This window comes from Carcharodon carcharias, chromosome 2 (assembly GCF_017639515.1).
Source record: "Carcharodon carcharias isolate sCarCar2 chromosome 2, sCarCar2.pri, whole genome shotgun sequence".
NCBI lineage: Eukaryota > Metazoa > Chordata > Chondrichthyes > Lamniformes > Lamnidae > Carcharodon > Carcharodon carcharias.
Window position 1 is genome coordinate 140,423,069 of NC_054468.1, and position 26,113 is coordinate 140,449,181.

At 41.7% G+C, this 26,113-nt stretch overlaps 1 protein-coding gene across 4 annotated transcripts in view; it reads right to left on the reverse strand.

Annotated features, from left to right (window-relative positions):
• Positions 1-3,497: 3,497 nt before the first annotated feature.
• map3k4 (mitogen-activated protein kinase kinase kinase 4) overlaps positions 3,498-26,113 on the reverse strand; it is a 230,806-nt gene continuing 208,190 nt past the window's right edge. For all 4 annotated transcript variants that reach the window (XM_041174360.1, XM_041174347.1, XM_041174340.1 and 1 more), the window contains 4 exons: positions 17,918-18,040; positions 12,473-12,579; positions 4,628-4,807; positions 3,498-4,103 (listed from right to left, as the gene is read on the reverse strand). In XM_041174360.1, coding sequence (XP_041030294.1) covers positions 4,083-4,103; positions 4,628-4,807; positions 12,473-12,579; positions 17,918-18,040 — 431 coding nt within the window. In that variant the 3' untranslated portion in view covers positions 3,498-4,082. The remainder of the gene's footprint in view (positions 4,104-4,627; positions 4,808-12,472; positions 12,580-17,917; positions 18,041-26,113) is intronic.

A 26,113-nucleotide genomic window follows, 5' to 3' on the forward strand; every position in this document is an offset into this window, starting at 1 on the left:
CTGATACTAACGTGCCCCCATTTTTTTCTTAAATGGCAACGGTTGACTGCTATAACCATGTACATCTCCTCTAGACCTATCTTTGGTTTCTTCCATGTCCAATTACCATTATCCCTTTGGTCATTTCGTTTTTCCTGCCTTTCATAGTATCATAGACTTTATCATTTTACCCTCTCCTCCCTTTCCTTGCCTCTGTACTTGTCTAAACATTTCTAAATCTTTCCAGTAATGATAAATGATGAAATGTTAACTCGTTTCCCAATAAATCTGGTCTAACCTGTTGAGTATTTCCAACATTTTTTGATTCTTAGCAACTTCAGTATTATTTACTTAAGAAAAATCAGGACTGCTAATCACTGGCTAGTGATTGCAACACTGGAGATTGTTTTTGATGTTTTCCACAGTTGTTGACCCTTACTTCACCAGTTAACCATTGCATAGATCAGTATGAGACTGTTGTATTTCATGGAATCACACTCCAGCAACTGTCAATGCTACGGTGAAGGGAAAAAACTGGCTTTAAGTAACCAGCTGAAGTTTAGATCGTAACATTTCTACAAAACAGAATTTGGCGTCAATGGGGTGTTGTAGTATTTGGTGTTTCTCAGGTCATTTCCTGTTCTGCTACCCTGAATTCAGACAAAGTTAAATGGACCAAATGACTTTTTAAACAGAGGTGGAGCAGAAGTCCTGAGGAACTACCTGGTATAAGGGTTTGCAACTGGGTGTTTTGTTCCAGGGATGCTGAGTCATTTAAATCCCTCTTGCACAAGAGACCCTTGTGACAAACATGCTATAAATTCATACATAATCCCCCTCAGGTTCATTTCCGTGATGGGGTGGAGTATGGACATTTCCAGCTTAGGTAACCTTATTTCAGTTCGACCTATCCATTCTTGGAAAGCTGCATGTCCTACCTGCTAAGCTCCGCTCTTCATCATCCAATTCTTGTACCACCTCCCCACCCCAAATCAACTGCCCCCTCACCCCTAAGAATTATTCAGTTCGGGCCTGCTCCAGGAATTGGCAAAATTAGTTGGAGGAGGCCTATTCAAATACAATAGACTGAAATTTTAAAACTTGTAGCCTCAGGCCTCAAACTACATTTTTGGCAACAATTAGTCTACTTAACAGATTTTTTTGTTCTGGCTTTTTCAATTAACTGGCACATTCTACAACCAGAAGGTGAAGAAATAGTATGTGGTTCTTCAGCTCTGGTTTTGTACATGAATTTTAAAGGTGATGTATTGAAATAAAGAACTGTAGTTTGGAGGTTCTGTCCTACATTATTTATGGAATGCAATTTATTGAGTTTTCAACCACCCGCTTTCCTTTGCACAAAGACTTGTAAATTTTCCAATGCAGGGTCTCACAATGCAGTGTAACAATTAACTTAAATCATTTAAATCTATTATATCATACAGCAAGAGGCTAAAGTAATTAAATCAGTTGCACTGTAACTGATCATTTTTAAAGATTCTGCATTCACCAGTTACATGCCCAATGCACTAACCTAAATACCACTTTTCAAACTAATGTACATTGTATTCTTGTTACATATGAACTTTTTTGTTAAACACTTGTATTGGCTGTCTTAACCATGAGTGAGGCTAATGTTTTAAAAGTAAACAACCAAAAAATTGTACAGCCTGCTTCCACTAACAACTATTTTCTACCCTTCCATAGTGGATATACTTGCAAGGACTATGGAGCAAATGTAGGTAAATGCAGTTAAGTGTAGATCAGTCATGATCTGACTTGAACAGCAGAATGAGCTTGAGGAGCTGGCAGCAGCTAAGTATTCGGTATTCTCAGCTGTGTGTTGCTTCAGTCTCAAGGAATACAGAATTACAATTGGTAACTTAAAAGAGTAGGTTGTATGGTCCATCCCAGCATACATTTGCTCTCCCATATCCCCCTAAAATGCTTGCTTTCTTAAATAATGCCTTTCAGGATGGCAGCATGTCCCAAAGTGCTTCAGAGATAGCTCTAGTTATTTGAAGAGCTGGTTTATCCATTCCAGTCCATGGCTGCTTTTCCCACCACCCTCCCTGTTTAGTATGCTCCTGGCAGCCTCCATATTTTCAAATTAATAAACTTTGAGGATTACATCAAGCAAGCTAACAACCCAACTGCACCATGCATGAAAGGATCAGTACTCTCAATAAGTAGCAGTTTGATATAACTGAATGGCTTGCATTTCAGAGGACAGTTAAGAGTCAACCATATTGCTGTGGGCCTGGAGTCAACATGTAGGCCAGAGCAGGCAAAGATTGCAGATTTCCTTCCCTACAGGACATTAGTGAACCAGAAGGGTTTTTAATGACAATGGTTTTGTGGCAATCATTAGACTAGCTCTTAATTCTAGATTTATTAATTGAATTTAACTGCTGTGGTGGGATTTGAACCTGTGTCCCCAGATCATTAATTGGAGTAGTAATTGAGAGGACAGTCTAGTGACATTACCACTACACCACTGCCTCCCCCCACTTACCAAGGCTCCTTCAACAGCACCTTCCAAACCCATTATCTCCTAACAGCAAGGAGGACAAGGGCAGCAGATCCAAGTCACACATTATCACCATTCCTTCACTGTCACTGGGTCAAAATCCCAGAACATCCTAACAGCAGAGTGGGTGTTCCTAAAACACATGGACTGCAGCAGTTCAAGGCAGCAGCACACCACCATCTTCTAAAGTGCAATTAGAAATGGGCAATAAATGCTGGCCTAGCCAGCAACACCCACATCCCATGAACAAATAAAAAAAAAAGGAATGTTGTTGCATTGCTTTTATTTCTCACCTCCATCTTCCCAAACACCCGAAGTTACTTCTCATAATGACTTTGGGTTTGAATATACTGTAATAGAATTCCGAAATTCCTTAATAACAATGCAAGTTTTCCCCTTCCCTAGTGCGCTGGAATAAGTCTCAATAACTCTGCAGGACTGCAGAATATTCATTTGGTGAAAAAACCTGCTTTAAAAAGTATTCTGGTACTGTAGTTGAAACTTGCATTTTATCACAAAAGAAACCAATAAAAACAGTAAAAGGGAAACAAGCAGTAGTGTGCTGTGTTGTACTGTACATACTTTAATTACAGCCTCATAGTAATTTACTGTAATCTTTTTGCGTCAGCTCACGTTAGATCTTCCAGTCACATTAGCTCAACTGTTCAAAGAGCCTAATTAAAATGGGATGTTTTTGCATGGGTTTACTGGCACTTTTTCAATAAGATGCACCATCCATGCTAAATGAATGTAAATAAATACTGCGAGCTGGTGCCAGTTTACATATGCAAATTGTTCAACTTTAAAACCATACGCTTCAGTTTGTACACCTTCAAAGTAAACAATTCACTCTAAAAGTGGGATCTTCCTATCACACAAGATGAACCAACAAAATGTCACCATTAAGGGCTGCGCTCATGCTTTTTAATCAGTATCCTTCATTTTTAGGACACTCCACAATAGACCATTCTCACATCAATAACACAGCTTTCCTAAAATAAAGAATTTATTGGAAAACAATTGTATTTCATGAATCAGTCTACAGTCCTTCCAGAACAAACTTGAATATGCTTAACGTTCACGTGAGTCAGTGCATTCTTATTCCACAGTATAATAGGGGTGTGTAGCACAACAAACGAGATAAAAACATTTTACAAATCAGAATATTTGACAACACAAAACGGTAAGGAACCTATAGAAAACTGAGATACTATAGATCGGTAGTACAGGTCCCAGATGTGACCCGGGGGCAGGGTGGGGGGGGGAGGGTTGGTGTGTGTGTGTGTGTGTGTGTGGTGTTTGGCCGGGGGGGGGCAGCAATAGGGACAGAAACCACACCAGTCTGTACAGTAGTAATGGCACTTCCAATTGAGCATGCAGCTTATTTTAAATTGCTAGACAATCAATTTGCCCAACATGTGCAGTCTCAGCCTATCAGCTTCACGGAAGCAGTGGTACAGTGACCCCTGTCAGCTGTCAGTGCGGTTCTCAGTTGTACAGTGTTCTTGGCACTTGCAGTAGTGATTGCTTCTCATGTGTCTGTGAGATCACTAGATCCCTCGCTCAGGCAGCTTCATTCTTCGTCACAGCAAACCTGGAAAAAAAACATGCATTTCAGGCTAAGTTAGAGTTCGAGTGATAACAACTTAGTCCAAAAAAGTAGCACATAATCAAGGATTGGGTGTTTGTCGTAACACACAGATGTGACCTGGAGGTCAATCCCAAGATATCTGTATTGGTAAAATGTGCCAGTTTTCAAGATGGGTTTGGCATCCACTTGTTACTCTAAACAAGGTCTTGGTAGCATCACCTTTAGACTTAGTCCAATGAGAATAGCCATCATTTATAATAAGGCAGTCACAGTCCAACCAACAGGTTCTGAGTATTAAAAAGTGGCACCAGAATATTCCAAAAATTTGCCAAACACAGCCTGAGATGTTCAGTGAATTCTAAAGAGGAAGACTGTATGCACATTGCTCAGCAGACCAAGCTACCAAACAGATGACACAATAACTTGCATTTATGTTTACAGTCCACTAAATTTCCAACTTGACTGAAAAGTCCCAAGTTTGGTAAAATAAGCAAGCTTTTGCTACGTGTTACATTCGAATAAGTCACCTTAACAAACGGATGATCTAGGAGTTGACTAGATGTCCAGCGGCATTTCGGATCACTTTCCAGACAATGAGAGAGGAAATCTTTGCCTTCTGGGCTTAATCTCTCTGGGATGGGAGGTTTGTGACCCATTCCTACCTTGTACATTATTTGGAAGTTATGCTCATACTCATGCCAGGGCCTCTAAAATTGGAAAAACAAAGCTTTATTAATATGATTTGCACTGTTTCACTCTTTAAAATAAACTAAGATCGAGACTGAAATCACACAACATTGTGTTAATCTGAAATCTCCAGTTTTGATGTGCACTTTGCATAGTGCATGCCAATATATGAACGGATCAATTGTGTCTTTGAAGTCATAGTCTTCTTGTAGGATAATGCATTTTCCTTCTGGTAAGTCTTTTCTTTTGATAAAATGTTTTTAAAAAAATTTGATGAACCAGTATCAGCGCTGCAGGATTACAGTAAAGGCTAACGAGTACAGAGATGTATTGTTAGGATAATCCAATATGAAAGGAAAAGCATTACAATGTCCGCTTACAAGACCTTAGTTAGGCCTCATTTAGAGTACCATGCCAATTTTTGTCCCTAGATATATTGGCTATATAAATGTCCCAGAAAATTGAGAGAGGAGTGTCAGTAGGCCGATTGTAATTTAAATGCCCTCGGCTACTACCACAATAAGTTTAGATAGCTGGATCTATTTACTTTGGAAAACAGATTTTGAGGGAATTTGATTGAGGTATTTAAAACAATGAAGGGACTAGACTGTCTGTATGGGTAATTATTTGAATTAGACACGTCAAGAAAAATCAAGGCATTTGCGAATAAGTTACTTATGTACAAAATTAGGTTACAGTTAAGGAGGTTAAGTGCCAGTTCAGTGTTTCGCCAGGTGGGACAGTGGTTGTCCCTAGAACTTGTTTTGATCTCTTTCAGGGCAGAGAGAAATTTTGAAGATTTTATTCCCCCCCCCCTTTGAATTGGCCAAAATCTTCTTTTAAAAAAATGTTTCTTTTATTCCTCCCAGGAGAATACATGACTCTGAGCGGGTGGGGTGTATTTGGTCGGGGGGCGGATGGTCATGTTGCTTTACGGTCTGGGACAGCCTTGATGGCCTTTTCCTGTCAGTCAGTTAGTTTCATACAGTTGTAATTCCCAAGGTGCGTCAATGGGACATGAAGAAATTGGGTGCAATTTTATGGCCCTGTCGTGGCAAGAGCGGGACTAGAATATGCAGCGAGTCGTTCAAAAATCCAAAGACTTTGGCGGGACCGGAAAATCCAGCATCAACAAGGTGGCAAGCAGATGTTTAAGTGATATTTCAAACCTTCAAGTAACTGAAGAGGTTGCCAGAGAAGCAATTGCAAATTCTAACCTCGTCTGGTATTTCACAAGTAAAAGTGAGAAGTGTACCGAAAAGATATTCAAATTAATGCGCCAAAAGATGAAAGGAGATGTCATGATGACACCCACAAGTACTTAATAGAATGACTAAGCTGAACAAAACAACTGATTTATTGAAAAATTAAACAAAGGTTTGTAGGTATTGATGTATAGTCACAGAGAGATACCACAATGCCATATTCTACTGGATCCTAGTATGCAGATGTTTACAGAACTCATGAAACGTGGATTAGGTATTCTTTAAGTAGTTCCTTTTGGAAAGGACGAACTTGCATTTATACATCACCCTTCATGTTCTCAGATTAGCCAAAAATAACATTAGAAATGCAGTCACTGTTACGTAGGCAAAGGCAGCCAAATACACACACAGTCCCACAAACAGCAATGAAGTGAATGATCAGAAAGTTTTTTTTGATGGCATTAGTTCAAGGAAGAATGCTGGCAAGGCCACCACTGAAGTCCCCCTGCTCTGCCGAGAATAATGTCATGAAATCTTGACAAACTGTAGAAAGTAACTTAATAGCTCCTTCAAAAGACAATGTACATCCTATGCCACATGGGAAAGCCTAGACAACCTCATATACAAGAATCGTCACCAGCAAGAGCAGTGGCTGGAGTCACTATGGGGTATCTGCGAGGCTGAGAACTTCATGGATTGTACATTACAGAGGGGTTGTCTCACATTTAAAAATGTGCGGGCAGAGAGAATAGGATCCCCCAGTATTCAGTTCACCCTCTCTCTCGCGTGCCCTGACAACCCACCTCTATCCCCCATTTCCCCCTTTCCTTTAACGGTTTTTCTCTCCCTTCTTCCCCTCCGTCCCCATCCCTCTCAAACACAACCAAAGTCACTTTGTCTGTACTGGATTCACTACCATTTTGGTCCCCCCGTGTCAAGCTCTGATGGCAGCACCGAGATACCGATTCTCTTTTATATTGTAATAAGACGGTTGTGTTAACTAGGAGAGGGTGGATATGCAGAGGGGACTTCTCCCTGGCCACTGCCAGCAACAGCCCCTTGTCCCCTTAAAAAACACAATCTAAAAGGATTGTAAAAAAATAATTACGAAGTATCAACTATCCATTGACTCTGAAGTTCTGAGCTTCTGTTTCTGAAAGGAATTGTTTCTATCCCTTTCTCTCTCTCTCTCTAACATGGGGAATTTTTTTTGGTGTTTTTTTTCAATTCTCCTGTTTTTCTCATGCTGCTGCTCCAGCTTCTCCAATCACAATGATTGGAGGATTGGCTCTTCCAACCATAGATTCTGTCTCTGGAACAGCAGCAGCAAATGCAGAAAGGGAATCTGAGATTGGAGAAATTAAAGCAGCAGAATGAGGGAGATAGATTCTCTCTCTCTCTCTCACACTAACAACTTTTCCAATTAAACTCTGCATGCCTTCCCATCTTCAACAAGGTGCCTTCGCCTGCAACTCTTCAGCCACAGGCCACGGAGGATCCAAAACAAAGTAATAATATACCTGACCAAACTTGCTTGAATTTTTGTCCCCCCGTTTTTGCTATTTCACGAGTTATTGTGACGTTGCCTGCCAACCATATATTTTGAACCCTGATACGGACCCTTAAACAGTCAGAGGGAGATAGAAGAACAAATATTTTAGCAAATCCTTGAGAAATGCGAAAACGATAGCAGTCATCATGGGAGCTTTAAATCAAATTGCAGAAAACCTCGTGGAAATATGATGTTGTGGTAATAATGGAAACCTGGCTCAAAAATGGTCAGCGCTAAATATTAAATGTTCCTGGATATAAGGTGTTTTAGAAAGACAGGAAAGGAGGAAAAGGGGGACAGGTGAGAGTATTGATTAAGAACGACCTTTTGGTCCTGGTAAGAGAGGATGTCCCAAAGGGGACAAGGACAGAATCTATTTGTCTGGAGCTTAAGAAATGAAAAGGTACAATGATATTGCCCAGTACAGTTTACAGGCCACCGATTAGTGGGAAAGGTGTGGAGGAAAAAAATTGCAAGGAAATTAGAAACGCAAGAATTGTTAGTAGTTATAATTTTAATTATCTGAATGTAGACTTGGATAGTACTAGTACTAGTGTGGAAGACAGAGGGGTGAGAGCTCCTACAGTGTGTTCAGAAGAATTTTCTACAGCAGTGTGTTTCCAGTGCAACAAGAAAGGGGGCATTGTTGGACCTGGTTCTTGGAAATCAGGTGGGCCAGTAGGAAAACATTTAGGGAACAGTGATCATAATGGTGGCTATGAAAAAGGACAGGAACAATCCAGTGTAAGAAAGATTAACTGGGAAAACTCCAACTCCAATGGGGTAAGAATGGATCTGGGCCAGATAAACTAGAATCAATGATTAGAAGATAAAATTGTAGCTGAACAATGAGCTGCCTTTAAAGCAGAGATAGTTCAGGTACAGTCAAGGGGAAAGGTTGGGCAAACAAAGCCAGAGCTCCCTGGATGATGAAAGATATAGAGATTAAGATGAAGCAGAAAATAAGAGCGCTCATGACAGATATAAGGTAGATAATACAACTGAGAACTAAGCTGAATATAGAAGGTTCAGAGGGGAATTGAAAAAAGCAAATAAGAGAAGCAAAAAGAGAGTATGAGAAGAGACTGGCATCTAACATAACAGGAAATACAAAAATGCTTTATGGGTATATAGATAGTAAAAAGGTAGTAAAAGGAGTGGGGCTGATTAGGGACCAAAAGGGATTTACGCATTGTGATACCAAGCATGATTGAGGTACTAAATGAATACTTTGTATCTGTCTTGACCAAGGAAGATGTTGCTGTCCAGGTCATGGTGAAAGAGGATGTAGTTCAGACACCTGAAGGGTTTAAAACTGATAAGGTGGTAGTATTGGAAAGGCTGTTGATAAGGTGCCAGGGCTAGATGAGTGGCACCTAAGGATACCGAGGGAAGTGAGTGTGGAAATTGTGAAGGCACTGATATAATTTTCTAATCTACCTTTGACTCAGGTGGTACTAGAGGACTGAAGAATTGGAAATGTTACACCCTTGTTCAAAAAAGGGTATAAAGATAAGCGTAGATACTACAGATCAGACAGTTTAATCATCGTGGGGGGCATAAGCAAGCTTGGGGTAGTTAGATTTTTGTTCAACTTGACCATTTTTATACTATATTCACTAACAAGGTCAAGGAAGTCATTTTAATACTAGCATGTGGCTGAAGAAGCCATTTTATATGACTGTATTAAGTAGTGGCCAGTCTTGAGGCAGAAGATTATAAAAGTAATAAACCTTGATCGAGTTATATTATAATGAATGAATCAATATAATTGATAATCATATTACAAAAGTTGAGTTTCAATTTAAGTAAAAGTCTCGCTCCAATAAGAAAGTGCAGTTTCAGCTGAAACTGCTCAAACAAGGGAATCTTTTTTGTAACTCTGAAAAGAGTTCATGCGACCCTACACCATGGCCTTGCATGATTTGGCTTAATTTTGAGGGACAGCACAAATCACCATTTAGAAAGACACTGATTAATCAAAGACAGTCAGCACAGATTTGTTAAGGGATGATTGTTTCTGACTAACGTTATAGAATTTTTTGAGGAGGTAACAAGAAGGGTTGATGAGGGTAGTGCACTTGTTGCAGTCTATGAGTTTTATCAAGGCCTTTAATAAGATCCCACGTGGCAGACTGGCCACCAAAAGTAAAAGTCCATGGAATCAGAGGCAAAGTGACAAGTTGGATTCAAAATTGGCTCAGAGACAGAATGCAAAGGGTAATAATCGACAAATGTTTGAAGGCTATTCTCAGTGAGGTTCAGTAGGACTCAGTACTAGTTCCCTTGCTTTTGTGGTATATACCAATGATTGTTCTTGGATGTAGGGGTTGTGATTGAGGAGTTTGCAAATAATGGCCATGTGGTTGATAACGAAGAAGAAACTTGTAGACCACAGGAAGATATCAATGGACTAGGCAGGTGGGTGGAACAGTGGCAAATGGAGTTCAGTCAGAGAAGTGTGATGTAATGCATTTGTTTTGAGAGCATACATTCTCTTGCTGTCAAATCTTTCAGCCATTTACCTCCAATTTTGTATATGTGCTGGTTCTCAACTCCCACAGCAATCTAGTGGATCTGTGCACAGGGCAGTGCTCTAATCTGCTCAGCAATAATCTCCTGGATTAGTCTATAGGGCAGCATTGCCACCTCACCAGCCAGCAATCTCCTGGCTATACAGGGCAATGTTCTTAGCCCCTCATTGCCAGGTACAAGTCACTTTGCAACAGCAACCTTGCAGAGGCTCCTTCATGGCTGATGAATATCTTTCTAAAATAACTTATAAATAGATAAACAAAAACAGAGATGGCTCTGCAAAGAAAGAATACAATCCTGTAGCTCTCACAGAAACAGACAGCATATGTCTGACCACACAAGCCTTTGAGCATTCAGAACATCTTCTCCAAAAAGACTTATCAACACTCTTCAATACCCTGTATAGTAAAACTACCTTTAAAGTGTTAACCTTAGCTCAGTGGTTCAGACCATCACCTGAGTTACAAGGTTCCAAGTTCAAATCATACTCCAGGGCTTGAGAACAAAAAAATCTATGCTGACACTTCAGTGCAGTACTGAGAGAGCACTGTAGTGTGGGAGGTGCTGTCCTTTGAGTGAGATGTCAAACCAAGGCTCCATCTACCGGATGGATGTAAAAGATCCCATGGCACTACTTCAAAGAAGAGGAGGAGAGTTCTCCCCAGTGTCCTGGTTAACATTTATCCCTCAGTATTACAAAGAAAAAAATATTTGGTCATTATCATATTGTTTGTGGGAGCTTGCTATGTGCAAACTGGCTGCTATGTTTCCTACCATACGATACTGACTACACTCAAATAGTACTTCATTGGCTTTTAGACATCTGGTGGTCATGAAAGGCACTATATAAATGCAAGTCTTTCATATTTCTTTCTTTAACAGGATTTATTTCCTTTCGTGATATGTCACTGGTCTCCACAGCACAAGTGTGTAATACAATATAAAACATTTCAAAATTACCCTGCTGGCCGAAAATACTTTTGGGATGTCCTGAGGTTCCAGAAATGTAAGTTCATTATTTTAAATAAAAACAAAAGGTGCTGGAAAAACTCAGCAGGTCTGGTAGCATCAGCGTGTTTCGAAGAGGAGTCATTTTGGACTCAAAATATTTACACTCTGTTTCTCTCTCCATAGATTCTGCCAGACTGGCTGAGTTTCTCCAGCAATTTTTGCTTTTATTTCAGATCTCCAGCATCTGTAGTATTTTGTTTTTCTTTATTTTAAAGATATGCTTAAGTGGCTTAATTCACATCAAAAGTAATTCTGTGGAGAAAGTGGTATTGCAATATTCAAGTGACCACAACCATGTAAATTACATTCCTTTGAGAGGCTAGACTTTAATCCAATCGCCTATATGCAGCATCTACTTATTCCCAACTACACCTAGCTAGCCATTAGAAAGGTAAAGTCATTGTAAAACATACAGTGAATATGAGGCATTACTTCACTGCACCTTGAGGGGCACATTTATAATTTTCAATTCAATCAAAGAAAGCAACAGCTGATTTATACTCATCTCTTATCAATGTCTTAAAATACACAGATAGGTACTACACTATGGAGTCAGGAGGTGAGTTCCCTGTACACATCTATTTCTTTTGTCCTACAGTCAAAGAACTTTCTCAAGACTGTGAACCACCGTCAACTGCTCAATTAAAATTAAGACAACAGTAAGTGATGAGTTTCAACAGGCTGATTCATCTCTGGCACTCGATAGGGTGTGGTCTGATTCAACTCTGGAGCAAACATTTCCTTTCTGAATGTGCAGGCTGAAGGAGCCACTCAAAACATTGTTACTTTTCAGAGACCACAACCTTTAATGATTCATATTCTAAGGCATTTGAGTAAAGCTCTGGGTACTTGAATGAGTCATTGAAGTTTACACCCAGAAACAAAACAGCTTGAAATGCATAACAAGAGTTTGAATTCCACACAGCATATACTACACAATTTTAAACTTGTTTATTTGTGTCTTGAAAAATTGAGGGATAATGGAACTGAAGATGACATCTAATTCAAATCCAGCAAAGGCTTCAAGAACTCCCAGTCAGGCACAATGTGGGGAGGTGGTGTTTCCTGTCACATGCACAATCACCACTTCAGGGTTTACTGCATTAAGCAAACAGGTCATCAACTGAGGCAGTCAGGGACTGAATGAATGTCCACTAAATATTAAGCAGGAACTGCTCAAACTCATTTCATTAATCCTGTTTGGAGATTGGGGGCTGCTAGATCTATAAACAAATGCATAGGTCTGATACATACTCATGCATCCAGTGCTGTTTTGCACACAGCACACATGTGTCCTGCCATAGCTATGACATAGTGCTGCATACACTAAAATATATTCTCAATATTGAGCTACATACCTTCTAACATTTAATTTATCTCACCTTGCCCGTGACCATTTCCACAAGGACACACCCCAAGCTCCAAACATCTGCAGCACGTCCATGCCCTTCACCTTTTGCTCTAGTGATAACTTCAGGAGCCATATAAGCTTTAAAAGAACAAAAGTGAGACAAATCAAGTTAATTAAAAATTCTTCACTTTACACTCCCCTCATTAATCTTCTGGGGATCTTGCTGTTTACAAATGGCTGCTGTGTGGCTAACACAACAGTAATTGCTGCACTTCAAAATAACTCATTCAACATGAAGCATATTAAGATGCTTATAAGGTGCAATATAAAGGCAAGTTTTTTCTTGCCCTGGTATGTACTTTATGGAAGTTTTGCACTCTTGGAACCACCATTTCTTCAAAGAAAAACCAGTGCCCATTTATTTGGATTTGGGGTTTGGGGGCAACAGTTGCATTGCAGTTAAGCTACTGGACCAGTAATTCAGAGGTCCAGGCAAATGCATGGATACAGGTTCAAATCCCATTGGGGTAGCTGGTGGAATTTAAGTTCAATTAATGAATCTAGAATTAAAAGCTAGTCTCATTAATGGTAATGATGAAATTATCGGATTGTCATAAAAACCCAACTGGTTTACTAAGGTGCTTTAGGGAAGGAAATCTGCCATCCTTACCTGGCCTGGTCTATAGGAGACATCAGACCCACAAAATTGTGGTTGATCCTTAAATGCCTTTTGAAAATGTCCTAGCAAGCCACTCAGTTGTACCAAATTGTTACAGAAAAGTCAAAAGGAATAAGACAGGAGAGACGATCCGACATTGGCCTAGACACTGGCAACGACAATGGCAAACCCACCCAGTCGACCCTGCAAAGTCCTCTTGCTAACATCTGGGACTTGTGCATTTGGATAGTTGTCCCACAGACTAGTCAAGCAACAGCCTAACATAGTAATGCTCACCTTAGATCCAATGCCCTAGACAGCTCCATCACTATCCGTGAGGTAGCAGCACAGTGGCATTCACTCGGGAGGGAGTTGCCTTGGGAGTCCTCAACATAGACTCTGGACCCCATGCTCTCATGGCGTCAGGTCAAATATGGACAAGGAAACCTGCCGTGGATTACCACATGCCACGCTCCCTCAGCTGAAGAATCAGTACTCCTCCATGTTGAATACCACTTGGAAGATGCACTGAAGAAAGTAAGAGCACAGGATGTATTCTAGGTAAGGACTTCAATGTCCATCACCAAGAGTGGCTCGGTAGCACCACTACTGACTGAGGTGGCCAAGTCCTGAAGGACATATCTGCCAGAGTGGGCCTGTGGGAGGTGGCGGCGAAGAAAAAAAAAATAGGGAAAATTCTAGTTGACCTCTCTCACCAATGTACCTGTTGCAGATGCATCTGTCCATGGCAGCATTGGTAACAGCGATCACCCTGTGGAGACAAAGCCCCACCTTCACACTGAGGATAACATCCATTTTATTGTGTGGCACTACCACTGTACTAAGTGGGATAGATTCAGAACAGATGTAGTAGCTCAGAAGTGGGCATCCATGAGATGATGTGGGCCATCAGCAAATTTGTATAAAACCATAATCTGTAAACTCATGGTCCAGCATATCCCCCAATCTACCATTACCATCAAGCCAGCAAACAACCCTGCTTGAATGAAGAGAGCATGAAAGCATGCCAGGGACAGCACCAAGCATACCTAAAAATCAGGTGCCAACCTGGTGATGCTACAACACAGGACTACAACCATGCCAAACAGTGGAAACAGCATTTGGCAGACAGAGCTAAATAATCTCACAACCAACAGATCAGATCAAAATTATGCAGCTCTGCCACATTCAACTGGAAATGATGGTGGACAATTGAACTAACTGGAAGAGGATGCTCTACAATTATTCCCCATTGGAAGATGCACTGAAGAAAGTAAGAGCACAGGATGTATTCTAGGTAAGGACTTCAATGTCCATCACCAAGAGTGGCTCGGTAGCACCACTACTGACTGAGGTGGCCAAGTCCTGAAGGACATATCTGCCAGAGTGGGCCTGTGGGAGGTGGCGGCGAAGAAAAAAAAAATAGGGAAAATTCTAGTTGACCTCTCTCACCAATGTACCTGTTGCAGATGCATCTGTCCATGGCAGCATTGGTAACAGCGATCACCCTGTGGAGACAAAGCCCCACCTTCACACTGAGGGAGCTCAGGAGGTCAGCGCAAAAGAAAAAGCTGAAGCATCTGCAACCAAGTGCTGAGCAGACGATTGAGCTCAGCCTCCTCAGATGCCAGTCTTCAACCAATTTGATTCATTCTGCGTGAAACCAAGAAATGGCTGAAGACACTGGACACAGCAAAGTTTAGAGGTCCTCACAACATCCTAGCAATAGAACTAAAGACTTGTGCTCCAAAACTAGCCACGCCCCTAGCCAAACCGTTTCAGTATAGCTACAACACTGGCAAATACCCAATAATGTGGAATATTGTCCAGGTGTACCCTGTCCATAAAAAGCAGGACAGATCCAATCTGGCCAAGTGACACCCCATCAGTATATTCTCAATCATCAAAGTAATGGAAGGGGTAATTGACAGATGCTCAGTTTGTGTTTCATCAGTGCCACTTCGCTCCTGAACCTCATTACAGTCTGGTCTAAACAAGGACAAAAGAGCTGAACTCCAGAGATGAGGTGTAAGCGACTGCCCTTGACATTAAGACAGAGCGTGACATCAAGGAGCCCTAGCTAATTTGAAGTTAATGGGAATCTAGGGGAAACTCTCCATTGGTTAGAGTCATACCTAGCACAAAAGGAAGATAGTTCTGGTTGTTGGAGGCCAGTTCCTGCAGGAATTCATCAGCTACTTCATCAATGACCTTCCCTCCATCATAAGGTCAGAAGTGGGGATGTTTGCTGGTGATTGCAGTGTTCAGTACCATTCACCACTCTGCATACAGCAAGATCTGAACAACATTCAGGCTTGGGCTGATAAGTGGCAAGTAACATTTATGCCACACAAGTGCTGGGCAATGATCATCTCCAAGAAGAGAGAATCTAACCATCTCCCCATGACATTCAATGGCATTACCATCACTGAATCCCACACTATCAACATACGGGGATTACCATTAACTAGAAACTGAATTGGACCAGCATCTAAATACTTTGGCTACAATTCTGTGGACAGTATTTCATCTATTGACTCCCCAAAGCCTGTCCACCATCTACAAGGCACAAGTCAGGAGTGTGATGTACTACTCTGCATTTGCCTGGATGTGTGCTGCTCCAACAACACTCAGTAACACCATCTAGGACGAAGCAGCCTGCTTGAATGGGACCTCATCCAACATCTTAAACATATACTCACCTCCACTGCTGAAGAACACTGGCAGCAGTGTGTACATTTACAAGACACACCACATACAACTCATCAAGCATCCTCCAACAGCACCTTGGAAACTTGCGAGCTCTACCACCTAGAAGGACAATGGCAGCAGACACATGGAAAGACCGTTACTGCAAGTTCCCCTCTAAGCTACATATCATCCTCACTTGGAACTATATTGCCACTTCTTGTCGCTGGGTCAAAATTCTGGAACTTCCTTCCTAACAGCACTGTGGATGTACCTACACCACATGGATTGCAGCAGCGATTCAATAAGGTGGCTCACCGCCATTTTTCAAGGGAAAATAAGGATGGATAACAAATGCTGGCCTAGCCAACAATGCTCATATCCAATGAAAGAATAAAAACCTACCATATACTGATTGACCAATCACATACTCATTCCAGACTCCTTTTCACTTTTGCCAATTAAACAATGAAAAAAGGTACCAGCTCAGTGGATAAGTGTAATGCCTACATGGAAGAGTCAAACAGGCTAGGAAGTCAATGGCTTGACACCCGCTTTTAGCTGACCTCACATGGAGCAGTGTTGGAGTTGCTACAATTGCCTCTAATGCACCTGGGCTAGAGAGGGGGAAACCAGTCAGGGGTCCTGTTCCAAATCACTAGATACTGACTCCTGTTAGAAATTGAGAGAGGGATTGCAGATGAGTTGCCTTCAAACATTTATGCAATCCATTGATGCTTAGTATTTAACTTCATACAAGAGCTGGCCCCGCCGTGGGCTAGACTACACAGAGCTGAAAGCACAAAAAAAACCCTACCCTACTATGAATCAGTGCCCTCTAGGAGGGAAAGATTGGGAAGAATTCTTTAGAAAAAAATTAAGCCAGCAAGTTTGCACATTCTATACACACAGCAAACATCCCAAAGGCCAATCTCCAATCCAGTCTCCCCAAAAGTTCTTCCACTGTAGTTCAGTTTGAAATTGATGGGTAAAACTAACATTAGATGGAAAATAAGGAGCTGTTTATTTACGAACGAGCAATAGGATGTTGATTTATTCATTGCATTAAATCCAAAGGCATCTAGAAATTACCATTGGCTATGTTACCAGCTGATTAACATACATATGCCATGCATCTGTCTTGCTTTAACCCACAAAATAAATAGGTTAATGCTAGCATTAAAATAGGAATCTAAGGATATTTTGCACGATTACAATTTCCATGTTTCATGTTCTTAATTAAACTTGAGTCGGCTGAAATTTTAGAAGTTTAAATTATTCTAAATTGACACTGATTACGATCCATTAAAACAAATATAAATCGTGAAATCAAGGCAACAGGAAAATGTCAGGCCTACAGCAGGCTCTCCAGGAAAGGTCCCAACAACACTTCACACCCGAGAGGCTCAACACTGCAACGCTCAGTATTGAATCATTCTGGAGCTGAGCATAGGGAACAGTAAATCAACTAACTACATCTCTAAAAAATTCAAACAAGGCTTTTCAAAATATGCAATAAGGATTATTATACTAAGTGCCTATCCCTGGTGTAGTAAGCTTTATTTTGTATACAAAATATGCTCTGTCGTCTACAATTCAAGCATTGTCTAGATTCTCATCCATATTGTGCAATGAAATTCAAGAGTTCAATGATAGGAGCCATGGCATAGTTTCACCAAGGTAGGGTGAGAATGATGAGGTCAGAGTAAATGTCTTCAGTTGCTGTGTAAGGTCAAAACCACCAAACCAGTTATACAGCTGGGCATGGAGACTTACAGTCTAACCCAGATCCCACTCTGCACCCCATTCTTAGGGTGTCCTTGTACTTTGTGGAGCATATTGTTAATGAGTTTATCTATCTACATGAATGCCTATATACAGAGAGAGAACTCTACTCTCCTACCATCCCAATGTTGGTCAAAACTTAATATTAGCAGAGAACCAACCAGACCTTGGGGTAATGATACCAAAAACTTAAAATGAAGTTTGAAAAGCAACCTCTGACCTCAATTACATTTTACTGTCTGAATCAAGTGAAGTTGAAACCATTTGCATCAAATGAATAATATATACACTGATTTAACTGGATGACTATAGGTGAAAAGCAAACTCCCCAAAGAATTCTCTTACCAGCAGTTCCAAGGGTACTGTTCACTTCACCAGGCATGGTCTGTGCAATATTCTTCAGTTTTACTGAACAACCAAAGTCCCCCAATTTAATTAGACCTGATGAGGTGAGGAAGATATTGGCACCTAAAATATGAAGAAAGCTTCAATTTTAGCACTTCATAAAGTAGAAAGGACATTACTGCCAAATAAATATAATTTCAATACTCCCTGGAAGACATTCTATTGATTCAGAGTTGTAGCAGCCAGTGGCATAAAGCAAAATCAGTGCAAGATTGCAGTTGAAATAGTGGAAAGAAACACCCCACCTCATCTGGTAATCTCTAAAGACAAGCACGCTACAGAAATTTTTAGTATTACATGACAGCAGTGCCACCAGAGGCACTGAAATCTTCAGCTTGCTGTACAGGCCATAGTGTCCTTTCAACATCATAGCCAATGTGCACTTTCACTGACATTGGGACAGGTTCATTGCCAGAATGGGAAAATTTTGATCTATTATGCATTGCAACAGAGAATTTGCCCTGCAGTAGAAAATTGCAAACTTGAAAACAAGGAAATCAGCTCATCTTACAGAAGGATATGCAGCAAGTGGCCCCAAAACATAAACAGTGCTTAAAGGCAACAAAAACATTTTTCTTCACCGTAACCCTCTTGTTTTATACTCTTGCAGAATTTGTGTGTACTTTGCTAGATATATACTGTACCTGATAACAGTGTACCCCCAATGTTCAAATGCCAGCTCAATCACAGTGAATTTTGCTGGATCACAAGTCCTAGCTTTGACAGTAGGGTTCTGCTAAGGCAGATATCTCATCCAGGGTGGTACAGGTGCTACAACTGGCCTCAGTGCCTGTGGGCTAGTGATGGTATGAAGGTTAGGAACATGAATGTCAATTGAGGGTAGAATCATGTTCATCTGTGATTTTGATGCCTGGTCTTTGCTGAGTTAACCTAACTCAGTGCAAGGGTGGATTATCGTTGGCCTTAGCTAGGGTTAGGGGAGAAAAAGAGAAAAATAATAATCACCCAGGGTTCCTACACAATGCCCCCATAGCAAATAGTCATGGGGTTGGCGGAGACATAAATTGATGGACAAAGTTGCACAGGAGCTAACAGGTCTTTCTGGTTGCTAATGGAATGGTTGTCGTAAACTGGCATCAACATAACAAATTGCAGCAGTCTTTAAGAAATGGTCACCTTCAGATGAAACCATCCCACTGCATACAATCTAGCAGTGCCACAGTATTGGGTAGAGAGAGCATGATGTAGTGAAAGAATGGCAGACCACAGGTTCGCCCAGCATTATAAGCTGCAAGTTACTATTAGGAGCTTATACCTGAGAATGTTTTTGGAGGGGTGAGTGGGGGTGGTGGTGAGGGTGCAGGGCTGTGAAAAACGATACTTTGGGAGGGATTATGGATGAAAGAAAGCCAAAAAAATAAATCAGGTCGGTCAGTGAGGAAAATAATGAACTTATGCCAAAAATGTTCAAGCCCTGTTATCAAAGTATTTAAGAACAACATTCCCCGAAGAGATTCAAGGCTTGTACTCTAATTGAATTAGTTAGAATTACTTGGTCAACAGTAATTGCATCACAAAAGATTCAGGGCAGCAGTCACTTAAGATTGTATTAAATTATGTTACTAAATCAATCCCCACACTTATTGCAAAACAGTCTGTTACAGCATAGCTGCATTGAATATTTTATTTGCTGAATTAGTTTTGGCAAAATAGAGCAAGAAATTAATCCTATCCCCTAGTGCCTCTGTAATCTTTGCTGACTGAATTCTCAAGTTTATAATTACACTGAATGAATAAATGTAGCCCATCACCAGTCTTTAAATTGCTCCTTCTCCTGAGGCAAACAGATTCCCACTGCATAACAATGAGGCTCCAGAGGGTGATTTAGCTGGTTTTAAAGGGTTGATGGTAAATGTTCTCAACCTCCCTAGACAGCAGCTAATGTTGCTGCCAAAATGGTGTCATGAAGTTATGTAGCTGATTGCCATTTCATGAAAATGGGGCACTGTATTGTCATATTGCTGGGGGACGGGGGGGACGGGGGTGGGGGGGGGGGTGGTTAATTCAGTGATGCTGGGATTCTTTAACTGCAGGCTTGTTGAGTTTGGTTTGCTAAGAGGATCATTAGCTTCCCCAGTGTAGACTGGGTACTGATGGGTGGCACGATGAATCTTAAACCAGGGGCAATTTTCTTTTACCTCACTGCAGCATATGATACAGTGTGGCACATTGGCCTATTTGTCAAAATATCAAACATTCTTCCTCCCTGGGTTACTGATACCATTGAACTGCTGCTCCAGGACAGACAGTTCAGGGTGCATAAGGGTGACAAGTCTAGCATCTGGAGGAAGCAGATGAATGGGATACCCCAACGGTCTGTCTTAGGCCCAACCCCTACCAACAATCTATTCCCAACCTGGTCCCAGAAGTTTTATTCCACCTTCACAATGCCAGTGCCAAGAGCAAACTGAACATCATCCAGGATGGTCAGAGACTGAGGCATGATTCCCATCCTGTTTATCTCGATGTCACCCTTGACAGAATCCTCACTTACATACGGCACCTCTTCACAACTGTAGAAAAAACTGAACCCACAACTGTAGAAAAAACTGAACACGCAACAACTTCCTCAGTAAACTGGCTGGTATTTCACAGAGATCACAGGATGAAACACTAAGGACCTCTACTCTTGTCATCATATATTCAACTGCAGAATACTGCACACCAGTGTGGCACTAATCTGCTTATACCAATATCAATGTGCAACTCAACTCAATAATGCGCATCATCACAAGTACTCTTCAACCAACTCACCTCCCCTGGCTCCCAGACCTTCGCAACAATGTGCTCCCTTCAGCTGCCCCCAACATCAGGAGGGTAACTGCAACAAGCAAGCAACTGGAGAAGGTTTACTTCAAGCCAAGTCTGCCCTTATTCGAGGACCTCCTCAACCCACCAGCAGCACATTTTCTCTCATGCCACCCCATATGATTAAGGCAAGAGAAAACATCCACCAGAAACCAAACTTTCTTTGTAGACCCACTGCTCGTCCACCCAGCTTTGATCTTCCACAGTGACAGTGAGCCCTTTTAAACCATTTTGGGACTGGCCAAGGTCTCTTTGCTGCCACCCAACATCAGTGGGATCACCAAGACCATCCAGGCTGTAGCTATAGTGCAGTCCAAACAATGACTCACATTGTTGGCTAAACTTGAAGGCGGGCTTAAAGAACTCCACCTAGCCACTGAACAGGCTATTGCTTGGCTCTGTGACTGTGCACATGCTAAATAAATCCATAAATAACTATTATCTCCACCACAGGGGGTGGAGGGGGGAATGTATAATATGTGAAGAACGTAATTGCCATTCATTCTTACAAGATGTTTGTAATATTGCCAAACACAATGAAACAAACATTAAGTATCCCATTAAATAGAATATTTGAAGTACAATTCCAGTTTCCTTTATGCAAAAGCATTAAGCTATAACAACACCTAAACACATTTAGTCTTTTTTTACACTAAATACCTTTGAGCATCTATTAAAGCAAGTGGCTACTGCTTCTTTAAGTGTTTAAATGAGCTTCACCCTCAATACTAAAGGGCACCCTCCATAGTTTAGACATCCAGTGTATCCACTTTCCTACAGACAAGTGAAGTGATCTTATCAGAATTAGTTAGTCTGCTTTGGCTACTTAGGGATTTTTAGCTCATAATATTAGCTCGAAAAAGTGTTAGCGTTTTTTAAACCCAACTCCTAGTTAGTTTAAAAAGGCATAAAGCAGTTATAATTGATCTGTGGATGGATTAGTAGTGATTTATTCTTTAATTTTAAAAAAATCCAGTATCCAAACCCCTTATTGAAACACACATTTGAAGTTCACAACAATGGACAAAATCCTCCAGTCTCTGGATTGCTGGAGACTGGATATATGATTGAAGATGCTCTACAGGACCTTGCGGCAAGTCCTGACCTGCAGACATACATAGAAATTGTCTAGGAAGTTTGGGTTTCCGATGGGCAATTCCTTGCTGCCCGAGACTCTCTGTGAATGTCTCTAACTCTGATCTAAAGTCTGAGCCTTGGGAGAAATCCGCTGGTCTACCTGGATAGCTACGCAGCAAATGTTAGACAGATTAAGGTTAGACAGAGTTAGACAATGTTAGCAATGTTATAGAGAGTCTGGGAAGAGCGTCCTGCAGTCAGCACCACGGTGAAGCAGTCTGGGAAGAGCGTCCTGCAGTCAGCATCGCAGTGAAGCCATCTGGGAAGAATGTCCTGCAGTCAGCATCCCAGTGAAGCAACCTGGGAAGAGTAGGACACTCTCAGCACTGCAGTGAAGTAGTCACTTCAAAAAGTGATGTCAGCACAAAGGTGAGAGCTGATTGGCGAGTAGTGGTAAGTGTTTTTCTCCAGTTTAAAATAGATTAAGCTAAGGAAAGACAAGGATTCTATTTTTTATTTGAAGTGCATAAATAATTTAACATTTTTTTTTACTGTATTTATCTTAAAGTAAGGGGTTTTGTTTCAACTAGAGGCATGGCAAGGCAACTCAGTCCCGTGTTATGTACCACTTGCAACATGTGGGAAGTCCTAGATGCTCCTTGCGCTCTGACTGACGTGTGCAGGAAGTTCCACCAGCTGCAGTTACTTGAGCACCGAGTTTCAGCGATTGAGCAGCAGCTAGAGGCGTTGAGGTGTATCTGCGAGGCTGAGAGTTTCGTGGATAGCACGCTGTTAGATGTGGTCACCCCATAGCTTAAGGAAGTGCAGACAGAAAGGGACTGGGTGACCATCAGTCAGAAGAAAGGTGTCAAGCAGGTAGTCAGGAAATCCCCAGGGCGCATCTCGTTCGAGAACTATTTTTCTGTGTTGGAAAACGGTGAGAGGTGACGGTTCCTCTGGGGAGTGCAGCCATGCTCATGGCATTGTGAGTGGCTCAGCTGCACCTGCACCGGCACCGGCTTGGGGGGGAGCAATAGTGGTAGGAGATTCAATAGTACGGGGAACAGACAGGTGTTTCTGCGGCTGAAGACGTGACTCTAGGATGGTATGTTGCCTCCCTGGTGCTAGGGTCAAGGATGTCACTGAACAGCTGCGGAACATTCTAAAGGGGGAGGGCAATCAGACAGAGATCGTGGTACATATTGGTACTGACAACATAGGTAGAAAGAGGGATGAGGTCCTGCAATTAGAATTTAGGGAGCTAGGAAACAGATTGAAAAACAGGACCTCAAAAGGTAGTAATCTCTGGATTACTTCTGGTGCCATGCGCTAGTGAGTATAGAAACAGGAGGTTAGTCCAGATGAATGCGTGGCTGGAGAGATGGTGTAGGAGGGAGGGCTTTAGATTTCTGGGACATTGGGACCATTTCTGGGGGCGGTGGGACCTGTACAAGGCGGATTGGTTGCACCTGAACCGCAATGGGGCCAACATCCTTACAGGGAGGCTTGCTTGTGCTGTTGGGGAGGGTTTAAACTAACTTGACAGGGGGATGGGATCCTGAGAGGAGGTTCAGCAGGGGGAGATGCACAGCTAAAATTAGAAGAGAGTGCGAATGAGTCTGGAAGGCATAGAAATTATAGACCAGTTGAGGTACAAGGGAGTTTGGCAAGGTTGGATGGTATTTATTTTAATGCAAGGAGTCTGATGAATAAGGCAGATGATTTGAGGGCACAAATTAACACATGGAAGTATGATGTAATTGCTGTCACAGAGACATGACTGAGAGAGGGGCAGGATTGGCAGCTCAATATTCTAGGATATCGGATCTTCAGGTGAGACAGGGAGGGAGGTAAAAGAGGAGGGGGTATCGCAATATTGATCAAAGAATCAATTACAGCAGTAAGGAATGATGATATCTTAGAAGGCTCCTCAAATGATGCCATATGGGTAGAACTGAAAAACAAAAAAGGAACAATCACATTGCTGGGAGTGTACTATAGGCCCCCAAACAAACAGTCAGAGAGAAATAGAAGACCAGATATGTAGGCAAATTTCAGAGAAGTGTAAAAACAATATGGTAGTAATAATGGGGGATTTCAACTTCCCCAACGTTAACTGGGTTAGTCATAGTGTGATAGGTTTAGAGGGAGCAGAATTCTTAAAATGCATCCAGGAGAGCTTTTTAAGCCAGTATGTAGAAGATCCCACAAGAGAGGGGGCGGTCCTGGACTTAATTTTAGGGAATGAAGCCAGACAAGTGATAGAGGTATCAGTGGGGGAGCATTTTGCAGGTAGTGATCGTAACTCCGTTAGATTCAAGGTTGTTATGGAAAAGGACAAGGATGGGCCAGAAATCAGAGTTCTAAATTGAGGGAAGGCCGATTTTAATAAGGTCAGATATGATTTGGCCAGAGTGGACTGGGAGTAATTACTTTTAGATAAATCTGCATCAGCGCAGTAAGAATCATTCAAGAAGGAAATAGGGGAGAGTACATGGCCATCATATAACTTATGAATAAGTTATTCGTTATCAGTAAAGACAAAGGGTGGGACCAACAAATCCTAGGAACCCTGGATGTCAAGGGATATAGAAGATTGGATAAAGAGAAAAATGGAGGGGGCTTACAGCAGATACCGAGGGCTCAAAACAGCAGAAGCCCTGGAGGAGTACGGAATGTGGAGGGGGAAACTTAAAAAGGAAATTAGGAGAGCAAAAAAGGAGCATTAAAATACATTGGCAGGTAAAATAAAGGAAAATCCAAAGTTATTTTACAAGTACATTAAGAGCAAGAGGATAACTAGGGAAAGAGTAGGGCCCATTAAGGACCATTGTGGTAATTTGAGTGTGGAGCCAGAAGACGTAGGTAGGGTTCTAAATGAATACTTTGCATCGGTGTTCACAAGTGAGAGGGACGACGTGGGTATGATATTCAGACAGAAGGACTGTGATATAATTAAAGAAATTAGCATAGAAAAGGAGGGGGTTCTAAGTGGTCTGGCAGTCTTAAAAGTAGATAAATCTCCAGGCCTGGATGAAATGTATCCGAGGCTGTTGAATGAGGCAAGGGAGGAGATAGCAAGGGCACTGGCAATAATTTTCAATACCTCCCTGGCCACAGGAGAGGTGCCAGAGGACAGCCAATACCGTTATTCAAGAAGGGAGGAAGGGATAAACCAGGGAACTACAGGCCAGTCAGTCTAACCTCAGTGGTGGGGAAACTATTGGAAGCAATTCTGAGGGACAGAATTAATCTATACTTGGGGAGGCAGGGATTAAGCAAGCACAGTCAGCATGGTTTTGTTAAGGGGAGGTCATGTTTGACCAATTTGATTGAATTTTTCAAAGAGGTGACCAGGTGTGTAGATGAGGGCAATGCATTTGACGTAGTCTACTTGGACTTCAGCAAGGGTTTTGATAAGGTCCCACATGGGAGACTGATAATGAAGGTAAGAACCCATGGGATCCAAGGCAATTTGGCAAATTGGATCCAGAATTGGCAGGAAATAGAGGGTCATGGTCGAGGGCTGTTTTTGTGTCTGGATGCCTGTGTCCAGCGGGGTTCCACAGGGATCGGTGCTGGGTCCCTTGCTGTTTGTGGTATAAACGATTTAGACCTGAATGTAGGAGGGCTGATCAGTAAGTTCGCAGATGACACGAAAATTGGTGGGGTGGTAAATAGTGAGGAGGATAGTCTTAGATTACAGGTGGATATAAGCGGGCTGGACAGATGGGCTGATCAGTGGCAAATGGAATTTAATCCGGATAAGTGTGAGGTGATGCACTTGGGCAGAACAACCAAGGCACAGGAAAATACAATGAATGGTAGGATCGTGGGAAGTACCGAGGATCAGAGGGACCTTGGTGTACATGTCCACCGGTCCCTTAAGGTAGCGGGACAGGTAGATAAGGTGGTTAAGAAGGCATATGGGATACTTGCCTTTATTGGCCAAGGCATAGAATATAAGAGCAGGGAGATTATGCTGGAACTGTATAAAACTCTGGTTAAGCCACAGCTAGAGCATTGTGTGCAGTTCTGGAATCTGCATTATAGGAAGGATGTGATTGTACTAGAGAGAGTGCAAAGGAGATTTGCCTGGGCTGGAGAGTTTTAGTTATGAGGAGAGATTGGATAGACTAGGGTTATTTTCCCTGGAGCAAAGAAGATTGAGGGGGGGGGACATGATTGAGGTGTATAAAATTATGAGGGGCATAGATAGGGTAGACAGGA